The 22,780-nt window shown below is 39.1% G+C and overlaps 1 protein-coding gene and 1 long non-coding RNA gene across 52 annotated transcripts in view; one reads left to right on the top strand and one right to left on the bottom strand.

The window, feature by feature from the left end:
* ABI3BP (ABI family member 3 binding protein) overlaps window positions 1-22,780 on the bottom strand; it is a 238,310-nt gene that overhangs the window by 90,574 nt on the left and 124,956 nt on the right. For 23 of the 50 annotated variants that reach the window (XM_070582026.1, XM_070582034.1, XM_070582037.1 and 20 more), the window contains 11 exons: window positions 16,674-16,739; window positions 15,443-15,517; window positions 14,808-14,882; window positions 13,852-13,926; window positions 12,871-12,942; window positions 12,003-12,077; window positions 5,809-5,889; window positions 5,329-5,376; window positions 3,233-3,280; window positions 1,680-1,739; window positions 766-855 (listed from right to left, as the gene is read on the bottom strand). In XM_070582026.1, coding sequence (XP_070438127.1) covers window positions 766-855; window positions 1,680-1,739; window positions 3,233-3,280; window positions 5,329-5,376; window positions 5,809-5,889; window positions 12,003-12,077; window positions 12,871-12,942; window positions 13,852-13,926; window positions 14,808-14,882; window positions 15,443-15,517; window positions 16,674-16,739 — 765 coding nt within the window. Of the gene's footprint in view, window positions 1-765; window positions 856-1,679; window positions 1,740-3,232; window positions 3,281-4,005; window positions 4,081-5,328; window positions 5,377-5,808; window positions 5,890-6,512; window positions 6,561-12,002; window positions 12,078-12,870; window positions 12,943-13,851; window positions 13,927-14,807; window positions 14,883-15,442; window positions 15,518-16,673; window positions 16,740-22,780 lie in introns of all 50 variants that reach the window. The other 27 variants (XM_070582020.1, XM_070582035.1, XM_070582031.1 and 24 more) reach the window with 4 other exon arrangements.
* LOC139076925 (uncharacterized) overlaps window positions 1-22,780 on the top strand; it is a 140,542-nt gene that overhangs the window by 73,936 nt on the left and 43,826 nt on the right. The window lies entirely within an intron of this gene.

The following is a 22,780-nucleotide window of genomic DNA, read 5'->3' as shown; positions in this document are numbered from 1 at the left end:
GACAGAAAAGGCCTGCCCCTGGGAGGACAGGAGAGTGGCCGCAGCCAGTTGGTTCAAATCCAGCCACTGAAGTCAGGCGTTCAAGGTCCTCCTCATAGACCCTCTCTAAGTAGCATCACTGAGCACAATTTCCGAGCACGGGCTGAATGAACAGTGCTTTTCTCCTTCCTCACAATCAGGTGGCACTTCTTATTCCTCTCTTTCTGCTGTCACCCGCACATATGCCACCTTCCTGCCCATCCCTGCCATACACCTACAAACAAGGTCCACGTGACACCCGTCAGCCCGTGTATCTTATAGTTCTCCGAGAATTAGCTTAAGAATGTGCCTAACAGTTGGTAAAACTCAATCAATGGGCTGCTTTTGCCCGTATCCCTTTCCATCTGTTTATGAACAGTTTCACACAAGAGCAGCTTCCTTCCTCAATGAAGCTAAGTATTTGTTATTTCTAAACTATGCCTCATGGATGCTAATGTGGTACTGAATAAAATGTGTGACTAATTGAACCAAATAGGCTAGTTAGATGCATTTTTGCTGAGCCAGAATCAAAGAGAAAAATGTAACTGAATGGCCAGAGAGGCAAAAAAGATACACAGGTACCAGGAAGGTACCGAGCCATGTGAGGAAGTCATGGGCACTGCTCTGAGGACTTGGGACATGGGCCTTCACCCCTCAGGGTCACAGGGGTTATTAGGTGCAAAGTTAAACTGCCGCCTGGTAGCACATCCGGCAGGGTCCCACAGGGACCAGGAACCACATATTTACCCGGTTTAGTCTGAGGTGCCTCTGGCCTCGGCGTGGTTTTAGGTTTGGGACGTGGACGACGTGTTCTTGTCCGTTGTGGGGTTTTTGGAGCTGAAGAAAGGAAACTGGTTAATGCCGACTTATGACTGCAGAAACTAATGAAAGGATTATACCTGGCTCTAGATTTTCCAAACTTTTGCTAGATTTTCTTGAGTCATGAGAAATTTGTCTCTTTGGTTTGGAATATTTTTGTCATCTATTTGCAAAAAAAATGTTTTTTTGGGGGATCTGCTGACAATTCTTTTGAGAAGGAATATATAACATTATTTGGATAATCTGAAAGCTTTATTACCATTGCTGGAGTCAGATTTTTAAAGAGGATCCTGACCCAGGGGAAGTCAGAGCACAGCACGTCACAATCACATTAGCGAGGAATCCAGGATCTCCCGCTTTTGGGAGATAGTATTTAGAAATTACCTGGTTTAGGCATACAGCCCATTAAACATTATTAGAATAATACATTGCATTTCTTAAAGTCATTAGTAGACAATAAAAATGGCCTGCATATCTTAAAGCAACCTTCTGTTGATGACCACAGAACCATAATTGAGGTTTATGGGGCAGACACTCCTAAGCGGATTTGAAATTCGGGTTTACCACAGAACACAGCAGAATCACAGGCCCTGTGGAGCATTAATCATGCTGGATGATATGGGAGATAGACGCTCGGTGCCAGCTGCACACAAGCTTATATTCTAACCAACTTGTTTTAAACAACTTCAATACATTCAAAATGGAGAATATAGTTGAGTGACAAGAGAAGATGAAGAGAAAATCTTCTGAAAGAGAGAGCCCCTTGACCGAGATAGTAATGGAATAGACTAGACAGTCTATGAGTAGAAACGCATTTGCTCAAAGACATGAAAGGTCATTACCCAATGTTGTCCTGGGAGCCTCAGTTCTTACAGTCACAAGGTCAATGTCTGTGGCAGCAACTGACCAAAAACAACACAATAAACAATGGAGATTTAAGAAACATAGGAAAAGAAAGAAAATTATCTTGAAAATGAAGCTTCTCAGCCCTGTAATGTTTAAAAAGCATCTCTGAACTCTGGAAAAATAGAATTTGTATTTTTACTAATAACTGGCTGTCCTCTGATACCCGTTTGTCTCACCAAATAGCCACACTCTGCGCACTCTGCATCACTGTGAGCCCAATGAAAAGTTTTTTTCTGTGTTTAATTATCTGACTCCAACTCTATTGGAAACTTGGCTCCAAAAAAATCTCTTAGTTATCTGACATGTATTTTAAATTACTCTGAAAAATTATTATGAAAGCTTCTCTTAGTATTTGAAAGGCTTTCACTACCATTATTAATATTTATTTGCAGGAATGGTGGCAGAGAGGGAAATTTTAAAAATGTTCTTTGTAAGTCTATTTAATGGAGACCTGTGACAGTTATGCAAAAGATAAACTTGTGCCTTTTCTCCATAACAAATTTAATACTCTTTCTCCTTACTTATTCATTTATTTCAAATAGATAATTAGGAGATAATTATTTAAGTGAGGAACAGAGATGATTATGAAAAAAGTCAGAAAAGCGATAATTTGACTTTTTGTCTAGATGAACAAGATTCCTATAATTCTATAATATATTCTGAAATGATTAAATTATGCATAGGTATGAGATTAAGAATTACAACTCCTTGGTTTTAAATTAGTGTCTAGATTTATTTTTCATTAAATCCAAAAGATTAAATATAATATTAAAACATATAATCACCAAAAACCCTGTAAGCATTTTTATGGAAATTGCCTTTCCCTAACTGTTCAAGACATCACAGCACAAAGCTGGTTTAAGCCACACCTGAGAACACCTTCTGAACTAATGGAAAATATGGTATACAGAAGAGATGGAGCAAATGAGGACGACAGGATGAAAACAATATTCAAAGCTGACTGCCTTCAAACAAAAAAAGGGCTGCCCCTCTTTTGTTTGGAATTCAGCATCACAAGATGAATTTGTCAACAGAAAGGTCCACATGTATTTGAACAGTATGGAATCAAGGAAGAAAAGACTTTTGTGGGAAAGAGAGAATTACGTATCATCTCAGCTTTTTCATTGCTCCTCTCCCACATCCATAAATTATACACACATAAAAACAGAGATCTCAAAAGTTTCCTGGTTTAAGCGTGGATGGATAGTGTGCCTGTGACTCTTGACAGCATCAGCTGCTGAAGCAATCTGAATGCCTCTGAGGGTGACCAAAGAAAGAATAGCATCCAGGGGGATAAGCTGAGCTGCAGGGGTAAGAATGCCTGACTCGATGTTAAAAAGGACCCTGTTGAAAATAGTAAACGATTGTTGGGAATGAATGAAAAAGATGAGGAACGACAAGTGTTTACACAAGACAATACAGAGAATGACAGAGATGAGAGGGGCAAGATCACAGAAATATCGACCAAGAAGGAAGAAGACATCATTACCTATGGTGATGGAAGGAGTTTCAGTCTCAGATGTCACAGGCTCAAAGACTGCATCATGAAAAATAAACAGATAGAAGTAATAAAAGCGAGCAAGTCTAACCTTTTAGGTGTTCATTGATGCTTAATTCAGAGGATGCAGAACGTGGTTTATTCCAAGTTGTTATAAATTGCCTTCTTGATAGGCTCATTTATTATGAGAGATGCTCTTTTAGTAAATTAGAATTTGATACTAATTGGAATCTTAGAAGAACATTTCAATTGCAAAACAGTTGAATTTTAAGAACTAATATATAAATATTTTATTTTGTAGGAAATCTCTTAGTTAAAAATTACTGTTTCAAATGGCAATACGGTGTTGTAGAAGAAGTTAATCCCTGATTATCAAGTCTTTTTCAGTTGTTTCTAATCAAGGAAGAACCCAATGGCAGCCTCCCCAGTGCTGCCTGGTGGAGGCTGCTAAAATCACTTAAAAAAATGTTCCAGGTACAGAAAAATCAGGCTTCTATTTATTACAAATCAGAATTCAGAAAACAAAGCCTAAACATGCTTTAAGAGAATGGAATCTGTCAGACAATCAGACGTAAAATTTACTAATTTCCCACACACTGATTTGATCATTTAGCACTTAAAACAGTGAGGCCACTTTAAGAAGATAATGAACAAAATTGTAGCGTTTCGGTTTCTATGCTTAATATATGACGAATCGTAAACATTTTCAGCAACATTTCCAAAGAGAAAACTTCTTAAACTAAAGCACTAAAAATTCTGTTTACCGGATTTAGTTGGTGGCATATCTGGTTTTGCTGCGGTTTGGTGTTTAGGAAATAATTGCTTTGGTGGTTTTGAATCTGAAGAAAAAGAGCTGCTATAATTAGTGTCATCCCAGAGCTGTGAATGCTACAGATTAACGTTACTTACACACTCATCTCCTAGTTAAAGGTCAAGGAAAGTGGTGATTACCAGGCTGGATTTGAGGTGCATCTGGTCTATATGTGGTTTTAGGTCTTTTGGGAGGTTTTGACACTAAATAAAAAGGTATTAAAAATTAGCATAATGGTCATGGCTGTGACTGTCATAATTATAGACACATATGCTTGAGCAAAGATACTATAAAAATTCAGTGAATTTACAATAAAATTAATTCCTGGGGTGTGGGCAGGGTGGGGAGTGTGCCCATTTCCACCAACTTTTCTGACAGGAAAAAATCTTCAAGAAATGCTCGAAAGACTTTTTTGAGCAAAAATAACAAGAACCAAAATAAATCTTTTTTCTATATGAATAATTTCAAAAAAGACATTATAATAGTTCAATTTCTTAATTGATAAGTTTTTCCGGTATAAAAACAGTAAGGTAGAAATTTCAAACTTGCTTAGTAGGAGACCTGGAAAATAATCCATAAACTCTTAAAATTATACACAATATTACATGGCTACTGATTTCTGGAATTTTCTAAAGTAAAGCAGTGACAGATTTATTGTGAATGCTGAGAAATTTTACTGAAGTAATTATAATCAAACAGTATTAATACTAAAAATAACAAAACCAGCTTGGGACATTTAATGTTCTCCAGTTACAACAAAGATCCTACTATTTTTACATTGGACCCTAGACCAAACACAGTATTTGTGCATTTAGTTATCAAAACATACTCAAAAACATTCTTCAAAGAAACGGAAAAGCTGAAGAAGCCATCATTTCATGCAGCATTTTAAAAGGGAGAAAGTCTTAAAGTTGAATGAGCAAAGCAATGAAATGATTATCATGACGGTGGAATGAAATTTTGCCATTCATCAAGTCCAGGATGAGTACAGAGGGCCCCGCCTGAGAAAGAGTAGACGGTTTTCTCAACACAGGACATGTGATGGAAGGACAGAGGGTTTGTGGAGAACCAGGACCACAGACCTTCCCTAACTGGCAAGCACGAAGGATTCTCAGCAGTCTCCTATCTCCAGCCTCTTCCGACGGAGAGGGGAAAGGTGAGGGGAGGCATGGAATGGAATTGGGATGGTGTGGGAGGACCACAGGCATGCCCGGGTGGGGAGCAGCGAAAGCAAAGGTGACGACGGGGGAAAGCAATTGGGGGAGAGCAGAATTACCGATTGTGGGCACCAAGAACTCCGGGGGCACCGTAGCCGGCTCCAGAGCTACAGAGGCAAAAAACCAAAAACACGAATTATAGCAAGAAGCGGCGTCTTGAGGAAGGAAATGTCACTCCTCAGTCTTTGCTTACAGTGTGCACTTTTTCTGAATGTGCTTTCCCTCTTACTCGCCCATTTCTCCCTCTTTCCCCTATTGCCTCCCACGCCTCCTCTGCCATGAACATGCGGCCCAGGTAAGATTTTCAGGGTGCCCAACTTGAATAATCCACTTAGTGAGCCAGCTTACCGCTGTGCGTACCTAACAACTACAAATACAGATATAAACAAATCTTCACATAACAGGAATATAGAAACTAAGTACAAAAATCAGCTACACTGGTCCCAAAGCTGAGATCTTTAGGTAGTAGGTAGCCACTGTATCAGAAGCTGCCATATGCCACTTTCTATGTTAATTGGAACCCTGAACATCACATTTACCAGGCTTGGACTTGGGCACATCCGGACTAGGTGTGGTTTTAGGGCGGGGGCGACGACCTGGCCGTTTGGTCTTTGGTGGAGCTGAAGGAAGAAAATTAGCTAGTTAACACAGGCGCTGTAGCGCTACAAACTGACATCACTCCCATGTGCATCTTAGATGCCCACTCAAGCCTTTGACTTCTTGTGGATGCGTATCCTTCTGCTTTGCAACTTTCTATCATAATTCACCCAGTTAAATGAGGTCTTCAATAGTATTGTTTCTTGTCAAAGATTGATAAGCAATCACTGTTCAAGAGCTCTCTCTATTCTTCCACTTTGAGATGGAAGACTCGGAACTTTGTACAGCTTAGAGAAGACAGGCTCATAAAATTAAAGGCGTGTGTTCGAAAGCAATATGAGAAAAGTTACTTTTAAGAAGCCACTCGTGGTAAAAATTAAAATTTATTTGACCTAAGATTTGATAGGAAAAGTTTTTTCACTTAGCATTAGAAAATTCACAAATCAACAACACGTGTAAAAAGGCTTTGAACTCAGAAATTATCTCAGGGAAGGCAACTTTTAAAAAATAAGATATAAGTCATAAAACTACAGGATTTAAAAATTTTCTCTGGAAGCAGAAAAGGAACACACACATAAATGTTAATAAAGATACCAGCCGTCAGGAAAAGAGGAAGCACAGGTCAGTCACACAGTAACTGCATTACCTAATGTTGTCGTTGAAGGTTTTGTTGCCAGTGTTCCAGGTCCTAAGACTGCATGAAAAATCATCAAGAAGGAATGCAAATCAGAGGAAAACTGATAAAATCTATTTAAATATGAAAGAGGCTTAATTTTTCATTACTAAAATGAGCAAATATAAGCAATGAAATTTTGTCCACATAAGAAATTCCTTTTTAATTTAAATAGATTCCTGTGTGTTTAGACAAAATGAACAAAAATTTAGCCAGTCAGTTAAATTTGGAAAGAGAAATGGAAACCAAAAGGCATGATTCTCATTTGGAAGATGTGAACGCAGTAAAGTAACTAACAGTCCACGGTATGAAGGAAAATATGGGTCATTGGTTAAGATGGCACCAGTGGAACACATTTTTTGCTCTCCTGAAGAAAAAGGAGCTATAAAGACTGAGGTTAGATTTTCTATCTCTCTCTTTTAATGAATTTCCTAGTGACACATCAGGATATTTAGATCTGGAAAGACCATAATGCTTTTCAAGAAAATCTGCAAACGTTAGAGTTTCGAAAGTCAGAGAAATACCGCCAAACATGAAAGCACAGACATGTCCTCGAGAGCTGTGGTCCTCCACTGGAAAGAACTGGGTGAAAACAAGCTCAGGGCACATTCCTCAAATATAAGAGGGACAATAAAGAACGTGTCAAATCGAAATCAGCGTGGCCTTCAGGGCTGTCTCAGAGCCCAGTCAGGCACAAGCAGAGAGTGTATCTTCCGGCAAAAATGACTGAAAGAAAGGTCTGAAGGACAGTTAAGAAATAACTTTTTAAAAAGCCAAAGCTGAGGACAAAGTTGAACATAGAGAGTGAGAAAGGAAGATAATTCTTTTTCACTCACTAGAGAAAAGTTCTCCACCTAGTGCTGACTGTGATGGTGGTAGAGTCTGAGGTTTTGGGGCTGCAGGAAAAGCAAGTTTTATCAAAGGCAATTCTGGGACAGAGATGAAATGTCCTTCACCACAAAAAGTGTCCTCTCGCGTGAACAATCAGGTTCTATTGGCTTAAGACAGTAAAGCTCAGTTACCCCAAATCCTCTCCACACACACAATGAAAGTAAGAATTGAGAATTCTAATTTTTGTTGCTGATCTTTAGCTATTTCCCCCATTCCTAGTATTCTGAAGACTACTCCCAGGGCCTGAGGAGACACCACTTCAGAGGGAGGTCAAGGGAGCCCCCCTTAGGTTGTCTGGAGTGTCCTGTAACTTGCCATTTTGTTTTCATGCCAAACAGTCAGGGTCAACCACGGAAGCAGGCGGGGGAAACAACTCCATCAGACCTGTGACCACGTCTGAGCTCTGCTAGCTCTGGATGATTTTCAGCTGGCTGGATCCAATATTCTTTCATGAAGAATAGGAATTGAACTTATGGTCTAAAAAGGGCCACAGCATTGTCTGGGGTTCCCCATATTTACTAGCATCTACTGCTGGTGAACAAGTTGGTTTACACATCAAATTTAGTCCATTTTGTTTAATAAATTTAACAGAAGTCAAAAAACAGTCTCAGATTCATGAAACAATAAATTCAGTAACAATATTATTTAAATAGTCTGACAGATAACAAACCCTCCAATGTCATTCAAATTGGCAGTACGTAAATTATAGGGCATGCTGAATATGGTTTGGTTACCATATCTCCTTGGGCTTTTAAAAGAAGAGCATCCAGGAGCTTCTGATGCTACAGAACAAAAAGAATTCTTTTCTTTCAAGAAGAAAATAAAAATGGAGCTCAACTTTCTGTTTTTGTGAGGAAGAGTGACCCTGAGCTAACATCTGTGCCTATCTTCCTCTATTTTGTATGTGGGATGCTGCCACAGCACGGCTTGATGAGCAGTGTGTAGGTCCACACCTGGGATCTGAACCCGCAAAGCCCGGGCTGCCAAAGTGGAGCACACGGACATAACCAATATGCCACCAGGCCAGCCTGGAACCCAATTTTTGAAACAGAAGAAAAAGTAAAGATTCTATGACTTTTTTGTCTTACAGAAAGAAATTAATTAATATGGGACCCACTGACCAGCTTAGCAGAACTTAAATAATTTTGCCGCTTACACATTTCTTACATTACATTTACTGGGAGTTATCTCTAATATTTCTGAACTAGGGAAGGTGGAAAGTTTTAAGGAGCAAGTAATGGCTCTTTAGCAACTAAAAAAAGAAAAATATAACAACAAATAATGCAGATAGAGAATTTTCCATTATTCTGAAAGCAATGCATAATAGCATAAGGTGTTCCCGAAAGGTGGCATCATTCCTTAGCACATTTGTGGCCACAAAGGAATTCTGATTTCTCAAGAACTTGCCCAGACATAGATCATAAGAGATGAATGGCAAAGCCATAGAGATGTATCAGATCGAAGTACACATAACAAGGTAAACAGTGTGTGTGTGTTTGTGTGAAAGAGAGAGACCGACAGGGAGAGGAGACCGGATGTTTCAGATTCTATAGGAGAAAGGGAAAAGAGTAAATATCAGTACATTAAATATAACAAATGTCAAAAAGCATCCACATCTGAAAATAGAAAACAACAAAAATTCTTTTAAAACTTCAAGGTTGTAACTCATGTTCTAATTTCTACAAAGTTGCCTTCTAAAAGAGTGAAAAAATAAGTAAGATTTGCTACTCATAGCATCTCTTAGCCTTTACAAAGATTAAAGAATGCTGTATGTTGAATTTTATAAAGAAAAATCTACATTTTTTGAGTTTCTGACTGAGACCGAGACCAAATAGGTATGGAGTCCCATCCATTATGCTTCTAATTCACCTGCATATAAAAATATTAAAGTCAGGGGCTGGCCCCGTGGCCGAGTGGTTAAGTTCGCGCGCTCCGCTGCAGGCGGCCCAGTGTTTCGTCGGTTCAAATCCTGGGCGCGGACATGGCACTGCTCGTCAGACCACGCTGAGGCAGCGTCCCACATGCCACAACTAGAGGAACCCACAACGAAGAATACACAACTATGTACCGGGGGGCTTTGGGGAGAAAAAGAAAAAAATAAAATCTTTAAACAAAAAAAATATTAAAGTCAGTGTTTATTAAAAGCAAATACATCTTCTGACAAGACTTCCTCTATTGGACAGTCTTAGGTGTTATGGATAAAGGTATAAAATTGTGCCATAAAAAAGCTGAGTGGCATGCACAAAAGAAAGACAGCCACAGCCCGCTCATGGATCTGTGGTCAGCACTGAGGATAACTGACAGTTCCATCCAGTATGTCATGGAGCTGCGTGAAACCAACACCTGTGAAATCTCTCCTTTTTTTCCATTGAAAGCTTGAAGAGTCGAATGCCATCACAATCTTAAAGATAAATTATGAAGGAAACAATTCTTCTGGGTTGAGGCAGGCAACTTGGGATGTGGGAGATGGCTCGGATTTTCAAGAAAGCACTGGATTCTGCTTACAAAACAAGCCAAAACCAATGTGGGTTTTTACTTGTTAGTTTAACCACAAAGGAAAACCAAAGGAAAACCAAAGGAAAAGCAGGCTGCATGGAAAGTGGAATGGGAAAATGGGAGAGTGTGAGGAGAGGGCTGGGAAAGGCAATGAGTCACTCCAATCAACAGGCTTTTGGTGGTTTATTTGCTCTCCTGAACCTTGGCTGGAAAGAGAAATCTTCAGCAGAACTATAATGGTGGTCTGCCCTAAAATAAAAATGAATGTTTTACAAAGCTAAAAGCCAAGCAATGGATTGCAGAGGTCCGGTCATTACTGCGCCGCCTTACACCACTCACGGTCAACTTGAGTTGGCAAAAATTTACGAGCAGATTCTAGAGTGGTTATACTTGCTGTTGGGGGAAAAGGTGTGGACAGTCTTAGGTGATTAGAAGGTGGAAATCAAAGGAATAAAAACTCATTAGTTTCCAAGTAATTTTCCACATTTTAAAAGGAAATGTCACATTAAGAAGTCTCTTTGCTTAAACAGCTTAGAATGATAAGAACACACCCTCCCACCCTTATTTCTACTAATGAATTTCCTCTCAGAAAACTTTTTTTAAAAACCGCTGAAATCAATAATGTAACTTATCATGTGTAAATTGTAATCAACATTTGGAGACTTTTTTTTGATGTTTTCAAATTTTATCTTGCAGTAACAGAAATAATTAGATTGGAGAAACATTTGTTTATATTTGGTGACCTAAGCATACAGTACTATTTCTCGACCTGCTTGGTAATAGCTCTCTATTCAAAATACAGCATAAATATAATAGTTACAGCCTTACTCCAAAGTCCTCTCAGCATGATTTCAATAAATGTACACTAAATCCTCCTCTCATATAGCTAACTGTTCATGAGTTCTTTGATTTAAAATCAAAGAGTTCTTTGACTTAAAATCAAAGAGTTCTTTGATTTAAACTGTGAGGGCTCTTGAGTTTTATTAGTTATGCTTCTTTCTCCAAACAGCCTCTCTGAGTAAGCCTGCTCATTCCATTTCTCTGACTTGGAGACCTCGCCCCTGGTCCCAGCATCAACCACACTCCCTTTGCCTAATTTTCAGTTTCCTTCAGTCTGACACCTGCAAGTGGAAATCTCACGGCCCTCTTAAAGGGAGGCACGAGAATGCTCTCTCTGAGCAGTTACATTTTTCTTTCTTACTCATTTCATTTCAGATCATGCCCCAAAGCAGAAAATCTCTTGCTTTAACAATCCTACTTTGTAAACATGCTTTAATGAAAAACCCATTGACCATGATAGTGAGAAATATATTCTTCCCTGAACTAAGGGTTTAAAATTTAGATAAAAATGATGAGTAGTGACAAAATTCCCCATACATAATCTTGTCAGTCAGCGTTTAAGACGGCGTTTAAGTATAGATTCTGAAGAAATAGAAGAAATGAAGGTTTGGTTCTTCTGTATGTCCCGCAATCCTTATGCAGGAAGTTTTCTGTTCTCAATTATATGTACAGATCAACCCCTCCCTGCAAAAGAGCCTTTTTTTCATCAGCAAAACAGAATTAATGTCTCCTGAGAAGTAAACAGAAGTCAGTGTTCAGAAATCAGCCCCAATTTAAAAAGAAGGCATGAAGCGTTAGGAAAATACAACCCATTCCAGTCTTGCACCCTGAGGACTGAGAAGTCCCCCAAAAAGAGCGTTCCTAGGGGCTGGAAACACTTCTTCCCTTTCCAGCTAAAAGGCTATTGTTCAGTGTGATCAGAATTCCAGTCAACTTTGGTATTGGAAACTATTTCGTAGTCCTGGACAAGGGAGTCCTCAGTCACTCACATCGCTATATTTCTATATTTTCTCTGTGATGGTCATGAACATAATCATCTGACACAGCTCAGAGTGATGCTGTGATAACATCAGAGGGCCTGGTTATAATGAGATCATTTCATCACATTTTTGCACTTTTCATGGAAAAATGTATCAAATACCAAAATAGAAATCAGAAGTTCTTGCTGCAAAGAGTGGCATAAGACAATTTCTCAACCTGCTTTTGGAGTATCAGTAAAGAATTCAGGGTAATTACCGGGTCTGGTGTGAGTCACTTCTGGGCTGACAGGGATTTTAGGTTTCAAAGAAATAAATTGTGTTTTACTGGGAGCTGGAAAAATAAAGAAACAAAATAATCAACAAATCAATATTTAGGCATTTCAGTGTCTAAAACCACGAAAGGAAAACCTATACTGTAAGCGGAATGAACCATCATCTTGGAAGATTTTGGAAATATTCCATTAAAAGAATATTTCACAGAGCAGCATTTAATGGAAATACAGTGATAAATTTTCATACGGTTTGAAAAAAACATTTCAAGAGAAACAGCATTGCCGCTAAGTAGTCACAATAACTACACAAAGTAAGTGATCTGAACGCATGATTTAAAAAAAAATCATTGTCATCATTTTGCCCCCTTATTTCACATTCCTCGGCCACGTCTAAGTCTTTAAGCACCAGAAAAAAGACATTTTTTAAAAATAATATTCACTGACAGGTATAATGCCATGATTGGCAGCATAAAAAATTCTACTAACACCATAATAGAAAGTCATTTTTTCCAAATGAAGTCTGAAGGTGAACTTGGGGGCCTTACTCAAAAAAATGGAAAACAGTATATAAGGCTCAACTTCATATTCAACAGTTGGGTAGAGGATGAGAAAGCAGCAGTGGTTTAGCAGCTTTCCTAGGTACAGGATGATGTCTGAATGCTGAGTTCAGATCTGCTGGCTACAGGGCCAGCTATTCAAAACCAGGAAAGCCATGGAGTTGATGTATTCTATGGGATTTTCAGTATTGTTGAAATGATCCAATTGAACACTGGTTGAGACATTACAGAAAACCTGGGGCTCTGATTTCCATGGTGAAATGAAGTAACACATCTACTAAGGACATATCATTACCCAGCGTTGTCCGTGTAGGTTCAAAACTTTTAGAAACTTTAGATGCAATTGTTCCAGGACTTGTGGTTCTTTCTGGTGATGGAAAGGAAAAAAAATATTAAGATTTCCTAGAGACAACAAAAGATATCCTTCAAAGAGCAACTGAATGACCCTTTTAAAATTCTGCCATATTTAGTTGTCAGTGTTTACAAAGTGTGCAGTGAGTGAAAGTTTTGGGAAAGAACTTTTAAACTCAGTTATAATAGTATAGGCTATAAAAATTGAATTTATGCTACAATGAAATAAGCAAAACTTGTTCGTTGAGAGTGATTCTGAGTATGTTATTGACAATGGAGAGCATCACCTCCAGGTGGATAAGCTACCTCCACCACCAGAGCTGTATTGCAATTCATGTCATTCCGCTCTCCTTTTCCGCGGTCTAAACTCTGCACAAATTATGAGACTTGCATTCTCAACTCACTGTCGTTTCTGAGCTTCTACACAAGTATTTTAGTCTCACAAGCAGATTATACCATCTTATGCTGCTCTCTCATTGTTCATGATGTATTATCTGTTTAAGATTATAAGCAGTCGGAAAGCCGGAGTCATCTCCTGTCCATCTCAGCCATTGCCCTTGTGCAAAACTGGAAACACAGCAGGCACCCAAAACAAGAAGTGTCTGCTTCATAAACACTTAAACATAGATGCATACCAAGAAAATGAATCACACTGCTCAGCTTGCTCTGTGCGCCGTGACAGTAGGACTGGTTTCTATGTTTATACCAAAATGTGCATGTAAGAACATCACTTACATAATTTTCGATCAAGTCTTATTGAAAATGTTTAATTCTTGTCATTTTGCATTAATTATTCATCTTCGGTTAATTTCAAATTTTGTAAGGAAACTTTACCCTAAAGAACCACACCACTTCTTTTTATGATAAGGAGATGAAGGTTATTAGGAAAAAAATATCCTGAAAGGATCCAGAGACAGTTATTTACCAGGTTTGGTTCTTGGTGTTTTGGGCCTGAGGCGGCGTTTAGGTGTAGAAGGGATGGACGTAGTTTGCAGGGGAGCTGAAAGAAGATTAAATACAGCTTTGATAAATGGCATTTCTCAGGGGTCGATCAGGTTGTAACAGTAAACTTGTAAACTTCTTGAGTACCAAAGCTGCTGTTTGTTTCTTTGTATCCCCACAACGTGGGGCATCATGCTTTATATATAGTAGGTGCGTGATAAATACGTGTTGATTGGGCCAAAAGGGATGAAATTTCTATATGAAAATTGAAGGCATGTTGTTCAGTTAAATGTACTGGAAAGCGAGCCTCTTGAGGGATTTAAGAACACAAGGCAGTTAAGAACTCAAAAGACGATTTACCAAACAGCGGGGCAGAAGCACAAACAAAACACTTGGGCTTTAAAGAATGGAAAGTTCAGATCTTTAATTCTTGGCACATTGCTAACCTTACCAGGAGTTAATGAACTTTATTATTCCAGAAACTTTCTATTATAAAATGCAGGTTGTGTTCCCTCTCTTTTACCATCTTTCTTCATCACATCCAGATCGCAGAGCCCATGTGGTGTTCTTTATACTTAGACTACTTTCAGAAAAATACTCTGACCAACTGATATCTAAACGTGCTAAATAGAAGGGAATATATTTTAACATAATTATCATCTATAATTCTGCTACTCTTTTCTGGTTGGCAAATTGGAAAGTCGTATAGAAAGGAAATAATTCTTCAAAATATAATGACATCAAGACTATGGAAATTCTTTGAGGATTATCACAAGGCTAAATGTGATCATTAAGCTAGTTCTTTGAAGAATTTCATGGCAGAGAATGAACAGAAATGTTTACTACTGAAAATATTCCCCAAAAGCCAACAGGACTGATTCTTCTTTGTCGCTTTATCTGTTCATACAAAGCACACAACTTTACAAATGTCATTATTACCAGGTGTTGTAGGTTGCATTTCAGGACTGGTAAAGATTTCCAGTTTTTGCGGAACAAATGGTGTTTCACTGGGAGCTGAAAACACAAACATCCCATCCCACCAAGTAATTCCAGTTAAAATGAGGTATTTTAAGAGTTTTAACATGCTTGTAGATGGTGTTGCAAAGCACATGCTGCAAATACATGATTAAGGATGAAAAATGCATGTAGTCTTGAAAGCTGGTGGGTGAAATGATGATTTAAAGTGGGAAAAAGATCGGAGTGATAATTATTCAGTAGCTCACTCCAGGCAGACTCAATGCATGGAAGGGAGATGACACAGGCCACACACACAGGAGATGGGATGGTATGGATGATGGAGATGTCCATGCAGCTTTCAAAGCTTGTCATTCCTTTAAGGATGGAGAAAATATCAACTATTACAGTTAAAAACAAAAAGAGAGAGAGAGTGGTGAGCCCAAAATGGAACATAAGATGCCTGCATTCAGGAAAAAAAATATAAATATATATTCAGAAATAGGAAAGAAAGAAATGATTAGATGTGATGGAATGAAATGGTCATTTGGAAGAAAGGCATTCACATGGATTTTCTTTTGATGGAAAACAAAGTATGATTTTTCTGTTAAAAACATTACCGAGTGTTGCCCTTGGCTGTTCAAGAGTTCTAGAAGTTTTAGGTGGGACAGAATCCAGAAATGGATCACTTGTTGCTGTTGGAATAAACGTCAACATTTATAAAAGCAGGAAAAGGCCCCAGGAATAAAATGCAAATTCAAGAGTAATAAATTAAGCCTCATATGGAGAAAAATACCAAGAACACTTGAGAGATTGCTGACCAATATTTTTAAACTAGTGATTCATTAGGAGATGAAGATGAGCCCACTTCTAAAAACAAACATACTTTAAACATTAGAAATCATGATAAAACAGTGCTTCATATATTCAACTTGCTTTCAACTGGTTTCTCTGGTTTCTTCCTTCTGTTTCTTAACTGTGAAATTGAATCCACTCGGTGTTCTATTTCATTTTTTTCTTATTTTCTGCTGCTGTTTAAAATTCTTTGCCTCTATTTACCATGGCACAATAATGCTGGGATAAGGTAACACATACACAAAATATCAGACAACTATCTGTGTCTGGCAGAGGCCTGTCTTATTCACCTTGAACCTCCCACAGTACCTAGTTTAGCAGGTGCTTAATAAGCACTTGCTAAAAGGAACTGTTGAACTGAGTTAAACTCACTGTAGGTGGACCAGTAAGTGACGTCAAAGATTAGTTCCAACTGAGCTTCTATAGACCAAAGAATGATGTGCGCCCTAGAGCAGGATTTCTCACCTCAGCACTATTGCCATTCAGGGCTGGATCATTCTTTGTTATGGGGGATGTCCTGTACATGGTGGGGGTTTAGCAGCATCCCTGGCCCTACCCACTAGATGTCAGTGGCACCTTACCCAGTTGTGACAACCAAAAATGTTTCTAGCCGTTGCCAAAGGCCTCTGTGGGGAGAAGAGAGCAAAATCACCCCCATCTGAGAAGCACTGCTCTAGAGAAAGTTCTCTAGCAATCTAAAATCTTTTTAGAATGATTCTGAACAGTAAAGCAATAGGCCATTCCATGACTTTGCTTCGGTGACCAACTCGGTGTGCATGTCCCATACGTGGCCGAGCTTATGTACTGATGGAGGTAAAGAAATAATGGCTCAGTAGGAGGAGTGGGTCGCATCCATTTCCCTGACGCAGGCTGCCATTTCTTCCCTGCACAGGTCTAGAGAGTGCGCTTGTTCACTCTGCAAAAATTGCAGGGAGAACTCGGCAGTGTTGTTAGAACACTTGGCATCCAAAGAAATAATTGAGAGGCCGGGTATACCTGTGTGGGGCTCTGACAGTTCAGGCGCATCTGATGTTGCAGGGCTTGAGAAAACATCATAAGTTGCTTTTAAAAGAAAAGATAAAACAAAAGAAAAGATGTTAATTTTGATAATTTTAAAAGATTTCATGACATATTCTAATACTGGCTGCAGAAGGACAGCTGTGTGGTTGCTAGGGAGTTCTGGCTGTGGGCTGTGGGGCTTGTCACTAGAGTGTAAGCAATCACTAAGACTTGCCTCCAGTCCTTCCTGCCCGGAACTGAGGGCCTTCACACAACAAGCCCCGACACTGGCCTCCAGGGTGGTGCGAGCATAGGAAGTGGTGCCAACTCTAAATCAAAGAGCTTCAGAGTGTAAACATAAGTGAAGTCAGATGGCAAATTGGGGAGAGATTTCCAGCGAAGGAAACAGCAGCCACATGGAGGCTATTTGCACAAAGTCTGCCGTTTAGTCTTTCTACTTAGTAAAAGTTACTGTCATGATACCTTAGGTTTGGACAGCACTTTACAGTTTGCACAAGATTTTCTCATATATCAGTTTATTTAATCCTCTTAAGTCCCTGAGAAATAGGTGAAGTTGACATTATCCCCATTTTACAGATAATGGGGTATTACCTCCATCCTCTACATAATGAAGTTGCAATTCTCAGCAGTGAAGACATTTGCCAGTGGTCACACACTGGGATTGTCATATTTTCCATTCCATCAGCAGGACCAGGAACGGCAGAGTTAAGACCCATCCTCTCCTCTTGCACGAACCCTCCCGCCATGTTTCCTAGAGGCAGCTTTCCTTCCTGCTCCCCCGGGGAGCCATGAGCCCTCCTATAATCTAAGTGGATTTAAAGATAACTTTCATACTCTACATGAAATAAAGAAGGCAGGGTGGCCCTTAAAAATAAAGATTAGTTTTAATACAGAGATAATTTTCATGTTCACATGAGTTGAATCTGCAAGCAAAAACAGCATCAAAATAAAAATGCTCTCTTTTCTGCACGAACAGCTGTCACTGTGGTAACGAGAGGTGTAGAGAAAGCATGAACGGTTATGAGGTAGATGTTACTTTGCTTGCCCCTTCAAATAAACTAAAAAGGCGGGAGCTTACAGGGAAATTTACTCATCAGGGTTACTTGTAATTCAGTGACAATGTAATGATTTCGAACCGTTGCTAGTTGAAGCTGTAAGAAAGACAACATCAGGCCTGTGACACACTCTGGCAGACAGAGAAGGCAGTTTACATTGTACCACATACTGAAGAGGCAGGAAATACATTCCAGTTTGTGAAGGTGGATCTATTGCTTTGCAAAATCTTCAAAAACAGAAAGAATACTAAGAGTTGAAATATGCAAACATTCTGAGAGTAAATCCATTACTTCGTAATGTAAACTTTTCTTTAGCCCGGCTATAATTTTAAAGGGTGAGATAAATGACTAATCTTTTAAGGGACAAAAATGCTGGCAGTTGTTGATCTCAGGCTGGCTTTAAGCCAGTTTCATGTCATGGCTCCAGCAAAGTCAGCTCTACCTACTACTAAATAAATTAGGAAAACTTGACCAACTTGTATTTGACCCTCTCATACTAGGTAAGAAATTGTGAATTAATAGTTTGACTTATTTATGTTGTTCCTTTTGAAAAATGCCACGACTGTCTTGATGTCATCCTAACTCCCACATTTTCCTTCCATTCAGTGACATTGGACCAACTTTCTTATATTCAGTACTTTTTGTCCTAAGAGATGATATTTATTCACTCTCTTTCTACTTCTTTTCCATATTTACAATTCCCTTCCATTCTGGAGTTTCCAAGCTGGGATGCCATCTTCCCTCAAGTTTGTCCAAGAAGGCACTCTTCTGGGGAAAGAAGCCGTCCTTACCTCATCTTCTGGCAATTGTGGCTTATGTCTGGAAGTTCCACATTGTCAGGGACCTCTAACTTCCAAATATTTTCTCAAATATACTTAAGATCAAAATAAAACCTTTGCCAACAGACTTGGTCCCTGATATTTCTGTTTCTGAGAGTTGAGTAATGAAGAACAAGAGTGCTGAAAACACACAAACACCACTGGATGGCAGACATATGTTGTTTGGGGAGCTTCAGGAAGCACACCACCCCTATTTCATTCATGGCTTATACAAGAGTTTTTGACTCTGAAGCAACATACGTCAGGGGAGAGGACAGTGTCAAAAATGGAGCTCTCTAAAAATCAACAGCTCTTGATTTCTTTACAAAATCTTGTATACGCACGTCTATACCAGAGCACATGCATGAAATGGTGAGGCATCCTTGGTTTTTGAGGGTCTACCCCAGCCATACAATCGATACATAGCTAAGGGTTAGGGCTGAACCCTTCTATTTTTCAGACACTCCACATACTACCATGCAACATTGTTTACAGGCAAACATCTCCTGTCACCTATGCTCACTTGAGTGGATGAAGCGCTCCAGCTCTCCGACATTAAGCACCATCTCTAATCTTGCCTTCACAGAACATAAATGGGACACAAAGTTGCAGGAGAAATCTGATACAATGAGTAAAATAGGAAGTTCAAGTCAAAGGTTATGAAAAGCAATACTAGTTTCTTTCAAAAAATCACTAATGACTTATAATCATGATAACTAAATTTTACTTTGATATTTTTCAGAGAAAAATATTAGTAATAGGAAATAAGCGGCACTACCATTTGCTCATAACTTCCTACAATCACATTGTTAAATTATGTTTTGTTGGCTGTACATTTTATTTTTACTTTTTAAAAACTGATTAGATGCAAATTCCATAATAAAAATGCTCTGGAGACATTTGATGGCACACGCTAAGGCATTTCCAATGATGGAGAATTTTTCATGTTATTTTATTCAAATCCATGAATATTAATAACTACGTGAAAGACTTTCCTTTTTAAACATAGATTCTTAGACAAAAGCCCTCATTAGGACAGAAATTGTGTCTGTCATGCTCATTACACACTCCAAAGTTTCTCTACCCCAGAGCCCGGTACTTGCTGGAGACTCTGCAGAACTAACGTACAAGACGTGCTTTACAAGGAACAAACAACGATCAGTTTGACATTTGGGTGGTTTATGCTCTTAGTAAGGATAAATGAGAATAAACAAACAGATCCTTTAGTTATTTTATGATACACGTACACGTGCATACAAATCTTTTCCTCTATTACACTGTCATCTGCCATGTGTCACACCCTGCCGTGGAAAGAGAAGCCTAGAAACATATATGAAGAAGCAACAGGAAAATGCAACAGGACTTTCAATAAGTAGCTGGACGAGAAAAACATTTATAAACACCACACACAGAGTTCTCAGTACCATTTACATAAATAAATAACGCTTTCTTCAGTCCATGGAAAAATAAAATACCTTTCTGGTTGGCCTTGAGATCTGTAAAAATATTGCCGGCAAGAAAATGCTCATGAAGCAAAACTAAAGGCTGAGGCTATAAAACTCTAAGAGGCCACAGTAAATCTGTAAACCATCTGCTATGCTGAATTCTATTTTCCTGCTCTCGAAGCATCAACACCACCACTTGTTCCTACTCTCTGTCCTCTCTGGGGCTTAATCCAGGCGGGTGGGCCAGATCTATGCTAATCAGAACCTCACAGGCAGGCAAGAAGGTCTAAAGGTAGAGGTCAACCTCTTTTCAACCACTCTGAGCAAAGCACCTGTCGTCAAAACTTCCTAACCAGTCCGTGTACCTCTCCTCGCGCACGCCGATCTCTGCAGCTTTCAGCTCTTTAAATAATTTATAGAGCTTAAAACACACTGCAGTTCACTGAAATTCTACAAAGTACTGAAAGAATTAAACACTGAAGATAATGAATGATGAACTCCTAAAGGCAGTTCTCAAAGCGGATTCTCACGAAGAGACTGAGGCCGACCACCCTCAGTTGACTCTGCATCAGGGGAAGTCTCTAACGGTAACTTTACTGCTCAAGGGGAAACAATTACGCCAGAAGGAAGACTTAGTAACAAGTCACAGAACATTTGGAGGGAAGCTCAGTTTGTCTGGACGTGCTGGGGAGGAAGAGGCAGGAGGGTTTTCTAAAGACAGAAACAAACACACGGAATCATCCCGGGTTATATGAAGAAACCATTTTCCGTATTTGATTTGAGATGTGAATCCCTCCTGGTACTAAATGATGGACTTTTAAGAGGATGATCAAGTGAATTAAGGAGGCCTAACACTGACGGCATCATCAAGCCGGAAACAAAAAGTGGACTTCCATCCTCCTGCTCCAGCCATAGAAGGGCTTTAGAAATCATGCACATGCCTCATCTGCAGGATGATGAACACACAGCATTTACGCTGCTTCTCCCACCTCTGACGCCCATGGAAAACACAGGGAGCTGGGCACACCATCGTTTTACTCCCCGAGACTATGCAGGGCCTCAGAGCCCGGTTTACAGAATGATTCATGCTGCCGCTCTAACTGAACAGTGTGACCGTGTGACACGATTTACCATTTACCATCCCCGCCATGGGGTTAACAGGACATCAGGCCCTTCCCACGGGGCTACAGGGCCTCTTTGAGTAACAAGGCACTTATCTTTTCCATTCTCCTTAAACATTTTTATGCAAGTGAGATGGAGACCCAAGAATCAATTGATATGCTCACATATATACAAGCTTAGAGTATTTTTATGTTCTCTCTTCCTTCTTTTCTTTCTTTTTATTAGTTAAATAATTTATTGTTGCTGTTATTGTCACTATTGAGTGTCTACAGCAATTCTGGAAGTTTGGGATAGGTAGGGTGGTGGGAAGAGGATGCATTCAACATGAGTCCATTGTAATAAGGAAATGGCAACAGGGCACCCCTTATGGGCTGTCAAGTAGATTAAGTGACTTATGCATTATTTCTAAGACATAAAACCTAATGACAAAATTTATATATTATTTGAATTTTATAGATGTGGGAACTGAGACTCTAAGTGGTTAAATCACTTGTCTACCAGCACATAACTGGTAAACAGTTGAGCCGGTTATGAACCCAGCTCTGTCTCACCCCCTAGCTCACAGATTAGTGATTACATTCACCATGAGAACACACTTCAAGGAGTGGGCAGCCATTTTCACAGACCACTTGATGTTTCTTAAAAATCTAGAAGGCACCTGGCCCTAACAAGAACATTTAATTTACTCTGCTGCAAAGCTGCTCTGGGAAAATTTCAAAGCAAGCTATATGACATTGTCCCACTTTTAACTTGGAGTGGTTTATTGGGCAGAAGATTAGGTAAGGAACGAGAATCTAGTTTTTGCTCCTTCATCCATTCAGAGGCAAGTCTCTCACATATCTCCTCAAGATAAATAAAATCATAACTCTCTTTGCTTCCAGGGACTTCTGGAGGATCAATATGATGGTATATATTCAACCTTTGAATCTCTTAATAGAAAATACTATGCAAATGCAAAATTATATTATTCCAGTGAAGAAGTAATCCAACAAGTATGTGCACATACATGCAAATGCACAATGCATTGGTGGGGGGTGTGGAAGGTACTGAGAACTCTGCTAGAACTCACTCTGTAATAACACAGAAATCATAGTCAACTGGCCCCTTCCAATAGAACACAAGACTAATTCTATTGCATCATCAGAAAGATTGACTTTTCTGAATGATTGTCACAAGTACCTAAGTATTTCTAAAATGTTGCCAACTTCCTTTTAATACAGAATTTGTAAATAGGTTTACCTTCTGGCATGTAACTATAGAGCAGATTTTTATAATTTCCTTTCTATACTTTAAGGAAAATTGGATTTGCCAAGGGAATCAAAATCAATCAATCCTACTTAAACGCACTTTAGAGAAGGCTTAAGACAAAATACAATTCCAAACAATGAAAGATTAGGGCAAATAGGCTGACACTGGGGAGGAATGTTTGATGACTACACTTCTCAGATTTCCTGGAATATTCCACATTCCAAATACCCTGTCCCATTCGTCATAAACTATTGGAATGACCCAGGGATTTCAATATTCAGCATGCAAATTAGAATTTCCACATAGCTTTTTATATCCAAAAGTAATACACAAATCCTTTTGAGAGCATGCATCCTGATGATCTGGTACAGAATATGAAGTAACTGTGGAAACAA

The sequence above is a fragment of the Equus przewalskii genome, chromosome 18 (assembly GCF_037783145.1).
Source record: "Equus przewalskii isolate Varuska chromosome 18, EquPr2, whole genome shotgun sequence".
Lineage (NCBI taxonomy): Eukaryota > Metazoa > Chordata > Mammalia > Perissodactyla > Equidae > Equus > Equus przewalskii.
Note: the sequence above shows the minus strand (reverse complement) of the source record. Positions and strands in the feature narration are given on the sequence as shown.